General features: G+C 63.6%; 1 protein-coding gene across 7 annotated transcripts in view; it reads left to right on the forward strand.

Moving 5' to 3' along the window:
* TP73 (tumor protein p73) overlaps positions 1-4,806 on the forward strand; it is a 63,033-nt gene extending 58,227 nt beyond the window's left edge. For 4 of the 7 annotated variants that reach the window (XM_038537743.1, XM_038537738.1, XM_038537742.1 and 1 more), the window contains 7 exons: positions 82-224; positions 417-505; positions 1,128-1,255; positions 1,673-1,869; positions 2,136-2,274; positions 2,495-2,588; positions 3,746-4,806. In XM_038537743.1, coding sequence (XP_038393671.1) covers positions 82-224; positions 417-505; positions 1,128-1,255; positions 1,673-1,869; positions 2,136-2,274; positions 2,495-2,588; positions 3,746-4,084 — 1,129 coding nt within the window. In that variant the 3' untranslated portion in view covers positions 4,085-4,806. The remainder of the gene's footprint in view (positions 1-81; positions 225-416; positions 506-1,127; positions 1,256-1,672; positions 1,870-2,135; positions 2,275-2,494; positions 2,589-3,745) is intronic. The other 3 variants (XM_038537740.1, XM_038537744.1, XM_038537739.1) reach the window with 2 other exon arrangements.
* Positions 4,807-6,000: the final 1,194 nt, after the last annotated feature.

The raw sequence follows: 6,000 nt of genomic DNA on the forward strand, positions 1-6,000 counted from the left end.
GGGAGGGTGAGCAGGGCTGGCAGGGCTGAGGACAGGCCCCCGAAGCTCATGGTTCTGGCTGTGCCCCTCCAAACCCGCCAGCGGACAGGTGCTGGGCCGCCGGTCCTTTGAGGGCCGCATCTGTGCCTGTCCTGGCCGAGACCGCAAAGCCGACGAAGACCACTACCGTGAGCAGCAGGCCCTGAGCGAGAGCGCAGCCAAGAACGGGGCCGCCAGCAAGCGCGGTGAGTGGGCTGGGCTGGGGCATGGGGCCGCCCAGGGTGTCAGATGGAGCTGGACCTCCCTCCGGGTGCGAGCCTGCAAGCCATGTGGCCGCCCTGGCTCCAGCTCCACCCAGCATGGTCCCACCCCGGGGGCAGGTATCCCTATGGCTTGACCTGCCCACCCCTGAAGCCTCTCCCTGCGTCCCCCTGCAGCCTTCAAACAGAGCCCCCCTGCCGTCCCTGCCCTGGGTGCCAACGTGAAGAAAAGAAGGCACGGGGACGAGGACGTGTACTACATGCACGTGAGTGTCCTCTGTCTGCAGAGCACACGCTGGGGCAGTGGGGAGGGGCCCTGGCCTAACTCTGAGAGCTGAGACCCTGGGCTCTGCAGGCAGCAGGCCGGGTGGCCCTGGGAGAACTAGCTCCCGGAGAGCCAGACTGCAGGGAATGGGGGTCCACCCAGTCAGCGACTGTGTGTGCTGCTGCTCCCCCAAATGCAAGAAGTGTCTCTGAAACAGGGAGGATGCAGACCCCTCCAGGGGGACAGTGCGTTAGGGGTCACAGAATCCTGAAGTCTGGCAGGCACAGCACTGCGACCCCAGTTTATACAGCTGTCACGTGGGTCAAACTACCCACAAGCTTTGCCAGGACGGGTCTTCTATCATGTGAACTTGTTTTTTCACTCTCTCAAGAATGAGTCCCTGATTCTCCAACCCCTGTATGTGTTGGGTGCCCCCACCCCAGCACCCGGAGTGTGTAGAGCCCCAGGGATAGGGGAGTGGGGGTGCTCACTGGGCCCCAGACCTGCCCCTGGGGAAGAGGATACTAGGGAGCTCCGTGAAAGGAGAGATGCTTCGCTGCAACCTGGGGTTCCCCCGAGGCCCCCCAGGGCCCTGTGCAGAGGGTCCTCCTGTCTGTGCTCAGGTGCGGGGCCGAGAGAACTTTGAGGTCCTGATGAAGGTCAAAGAGAGCCTGGAGCTGATGGAGCTGGTGCCACAGCAGCTGGTGGACACGTACCGGCAGCAGCAGCAGCAGCAGCTCCTGCAGAGGCCGTGAGTGCAGCCCTCCAGTCCCGGCCCCCCCCTGCTGACACCTGGTGGGAAGGGCGGAACACGTCCACAGCAGCACCACAAGTCCCTTCCCCAAGGACGTGGGCGCCCCCAGGACAGGCACCCAGGGCCCCCACTTGGCATCCCCCTCCCCCTGGGAGCCTTCTGTGTACCATGGCCGTGTGGGCCACCCCTCACCGCTCCCAAGGTGGGGGGCCTCCTCCTAAGTGTCTGCTGACCGGAAGGGGAGGGGTGGAGGTCAGAGCTTGGCCACCCACAGGCTGACTGCGGGCTGATTGCAGTGGCAGAACCGGCTCTAACCTCCCTCCCGCCCGTGGCCGGGTCCTGCTGGAGGGCAGACCAGGGGCTGTCGGGCCCGGGTCTGGGTGGGACCGCTGGGTGAGGGAGGCCCCCCCACAGCACGGGGCATCATGTGGAAATGACCAGGAGCTGTTGCTGTCTGAGCAGGAGCCACCTGCAGCCCGCTTCCTATGGGCCCGTCCTCTCGCCCATGAACAAAGCGCACGGGGGCGTCAACAAGCTGCCCTCTGTCAACCAGCTGGTGGGCCAGCCCCCCCCACACGGCTCAGCAGCCGGGCCCAACCTGGGGCCCATGGGTGAGTGGCTCGGGCAGTGGGGGCATAAAGTGGGTAGGGGAGGCCCTGAGGGTAGGTCCGGCTCCAGACCCAATTGCCCAGCTCAGGGCTCCCGACGGCTTCCTCCCACCAGCAGCTGCTGTCCACGGATGGGTGGCACAGCCACAGACAGTCCCCCTGTCCATTCCCTATCGTGGGGAGGTCAGCACCGTGCTAGCTTCCCAGTTGTGTGGGGCGGGAGACGCCTGACCCGGCTGGCTCTGACAGTCCGGCTTGCCACCTGCTAGGCCCCGGAATTCTCAACAACCACGGCCACGCCCTTCCAGCCAGCAGCGAGATGAATGGCAGCCACAGCGCCCAGTCCATGGTCTCGGGGTCCCACTGCACCCCACCACCCCCCTACCACGCCGACCCCAGCCTGGTCAGGTATGTGGGCTGCTGGGCAGCGTGCAGCTGTCTGCCTGTCCTCACGCCCGTCCACTGTACCACCTTGAGAATGCACAGAGGTAGAGGAGAGGTCAGGTATGAGCATGCAACAGGTACTCAGGAGAAAGCACAGCACACAGGGGTTCCCGGAGGGACCTTGGGCGGGCAGGGGTGCCGGGCCGGCAGCAGAGCGCCACTCCACCCCGCACTCTCTCCACAGTTTCCTGACCGGACTGGGATGTCCAAACTGCATCGAGTACTTCACCTCCCAGGGCCTGCAGAACATTTACCACCTGCAGAACCTGACCATAGAGGTAGGACCCCGCTCACAGACCAGAGCCCAGCGCCCGGTCCCAGGGCAAAGCCGGCCTCCACTTTCTGGGCCCGTCACTCTGTTTCCGGTTCTCACGGAGGGAGGGAAGGTGGGGCAATCTGGGAAAACCCTGCTTCCTGAGACCAAGCCCGACCTAGTCCCTCACGTCTGGCTTCTCACGGAGTCAGCTGCGAGGCCGGCTGTGGCTGGACGTGATCCCGCCCGGGGCCCCGGCAGCTAGACCACTCACAGACCCAGCAGCCTGGCTATTCCCAAAGCCCGGAGAATTGCCAAGGCTGGAAGGGCCTTGGAGCTGGTGCAGCTCAGGGTCACTTAGACGGGGAGAAACTGAGGCCCACAGAAGCCAAGGCACTTCCTTGCCGTATGCCCACACCCCTTATGGGTCCACCCCCTATGTGTCCTGGGTTCAGATGGTGCCAGGAAAGCAGCCTGGGCACCACAACCAAACAGCAAGGCTAGTCTCTGGCCAGACAACAATGCCAGCACTGAGTCCCTCCTAAAGTGTGAGAGACCTCACTTGCTCGTAGCCTGGGGCCCCTGGGCTGTACCACTGTCAGCCAAGGGAAGCGCAAGCCTGGAGAGCCCAAGAGATGTCACAGGGGAGAGCCCAAGAGACGTCACAGGCGTCCCAGCTCAGTAGCCAGAGCCTCCTCAGCCCCTGCTCCCCAGCCTGTTGCTCGGCCCCTGCCCAGGCCCACAGGCCAGAGGTGAGGGCTCGTCGGAGGCACTGGGGCCAGTCGCTTGGACGGCAGCCGCACCACGTATCCACTAATGCCCTCCCCGACCCCGTTCCTCACTGGCCCCTGCTGGGCTGGTCCAGTGCATATTAACCGCCCCTCACCAGTGTCACCCCTGTGCCCAGCATGGTGGGGGAGGGCTGCAGGGGCTCAATGATCTGCTCTGGGCCCCACGGGCCATGCCAGAGAGGGCCTCCGTTGGTCACTCTGAGCGTGGTCAGGGTAGCAGGACACAGAGCCCAGGAATGACTTCACCCCTACACACACATGCCCCTTCTTAGCTCCCCAGTGCCCAGGAGTGCAGCCTTGGCTGCTGGCTTCACTGCCAGGTCACAGCTGGGGGGCGAACGGGGACCCCTGGGCAGGGCCTTCAATGGTGGCCCGCCCGTGGCTCTTGCAGGACCTCGGAGCCCTGAAGATCCCGGACCAGTACCGGATGACCATCTGGAGGGGCCTGCAGGACCTGAAGCAGAGCCACGACTACGGCGCCCAGCAGCTGATCCGCTCCAGCAGCAACGCCTCCACCATCTCCATCGGCAGCTCCGGGGAGCTCCAGCGGCAGCGGGTCATGGAGGCTGTGCACTTCCGCGTGCGCCACACCATCACCATCCCCAACCGCGGGGGCCCAGGCGGGGGCTCGGGACCTGATGAGTGGGCCGACTTTGGCTTTGACCTCCCGGACTGCAAGTCCCGAAAACAGTCCATCAAAGAGGAGTTCACGGAGAGCGAGATTAACTGAGGGGCCGGGAGGGCACAGCCCGGGGTTCACGGGACCGTGGTGTGGTATCGACCCCGAGAAGCCTTGTTGTGTCTCCTCTTCCTGTTTGTCGGAGACTGCCTCGGGAGGCAGGCCGCAGGCTGTGTCTGGGGAAGAGGCCAGGTCCACCCTGCCGGCCCCTGGACGGTGGGACTGGCGTGCCGGGGACCGGAGCCGTGCCTGGGTGTGCCATCCACCACGGGCCTCAGCCTCCTTAGGGCTCTGCTGCTCTCAAGCGAGGTCCTTCGAGATACAAGGACGGCCTCTGCTGATGGACTGCCAAAAAGTATTTTTTGATGGCTTCTGGTTCCTGGCAATGAGCAGCTCGTGATTGTATCTAAAACACGTTTATTTTTGGGTCAATGCTCCAGACCCTGTCTCTGCCCGAGGTGGGTCCCTCTGCTGGACTTGAGGGTCCGTCTGTCTCTCACACTTCAAAACACTGCAGCTACCTTCCACTTCCTGCCCCGAAAGGAAACCCAGAACTTCCCTGTAATCAGGGACTAGGGGGGAATGTGGATGCCGCGTGCGCGGTCCCTCCCCGGAGGCAAGGAAACTTCTGGTCAGTTGCCACCAGCCAACACTCAGGCCAACACCACTGGCCACAGCCACCTCTCTTCGGTGACCTTCTCAGCACAGGCATGGACAGCATGCTCCTTAGATTACTGGAAATTGTCTATTTGATAAAAATGATACCCTTTGTACTTGATGGGTCAACTTTTATTTTGCTTTCATTCATAACATTCCCTTCAGGGTCCAACCTGCTGGCATTCCTGGCTTCTCAGGTCTGTATAAACAAGCTGGACTGGGAAAGCAGAGGGCAAGCCAGGTAGGGGTCACTGCTTGCCCCCCAGATGCTGTGTGGGGCCATGGAGGGGAACACTCTGTCCACCGTCCCAAGTGGACGGCTCCATTCTCTTGGCCACATCGGCAAGTTGAGCATAAGGCAGAGGGTGGCCTTTCTTGGGCCCCAGGGAGAGTCCCTCCCAGGCGGAGGGGGCTGTTGGCAGCAAAGTGCACCCGCCGGGGGCTCGGAGGAAGGCCTCGTGCTGGGAGGGCTCCTGTCTTTCCATCCTCCCAAGGATGGCACCTGGGCAGGGGGAAGGATGCACCATCACGAGGCACCCCAAGGAGTCAGCGTGCTGGGGGCAGGCATGGGGCTGTTTTCATTTGCAAGGAAACTCATGAGCCTTTGTGGCCAGACACTGTGGCCACAGACCTGCTGTCCAGGGCAGGACACAGGCCACAGAGAACTGTGGGCGATGGGCAGTGAGGCAAACCCCGTTGCTCCAGGCAGGCAGGGTACAGACATACGCCTTGGGTGCGGGCCGCATGGCGCTTCCTGAGCCCAGCCAGCTCCCGGGCTGTCCTGAGGGACGTCCTGATGTCCCCAAAGAAGCAGGTAAGCCTCCAGGCCAGGGGAAGGTGTAGACACGGCCCCCGTCACCCTCCGGGTTTGTTCTTGCTGCTGTGAGCCCCCCAGAACATGCCTTCCTCCGCGGGAGGCGGGAGGGACTCCAGGCCGCACGTTCGGAGGTGCCCATTCTGGACTCCAGCTCCGGCCCTCTCCACGCTGGACGGAGTGGGTGGTACAACACCAGCTCCTTCCCTACGGTGTTTCTTGTTTCACAGCGTTCAGAGCCTGGCCTGCGGGGCACGGGAGCCCCCCAGGCTCTGCGCCCGTCCCGACTCAATGAACGAAGCCACAGCCAGCGCTACCCCAAGCTGGCTCTCGGGGCGTCTCCAGACCAGAGTGCACCTCGGAAAGTCGTGCCCGGACAAGTCACCAGGCTACGCTTCCATGAGAGCAGTTGGTGCTGACGTGAATGGCTGTGTCTGGGATAACGCACCCCCCCCCCCCACCAGTGCCCTCCCTGGGGACCGCCTGCCCCCGCCCC

This window comes from Canis lupus, chromosome 5 (assembly GCF_011100685.1).
Source record: "Canis lupus familiaris isolate Mischka breed German Shepherd chromosome 5, alternate assembly UU_Cfam_GSD_1.0, whole genome shotgun sequence".
Classification (NCBI taxonomy): Eukaryota; Metazoa; Chordata; class Mammalia; order Carnivora; family Canidae; genus Canis; species Canis lupus.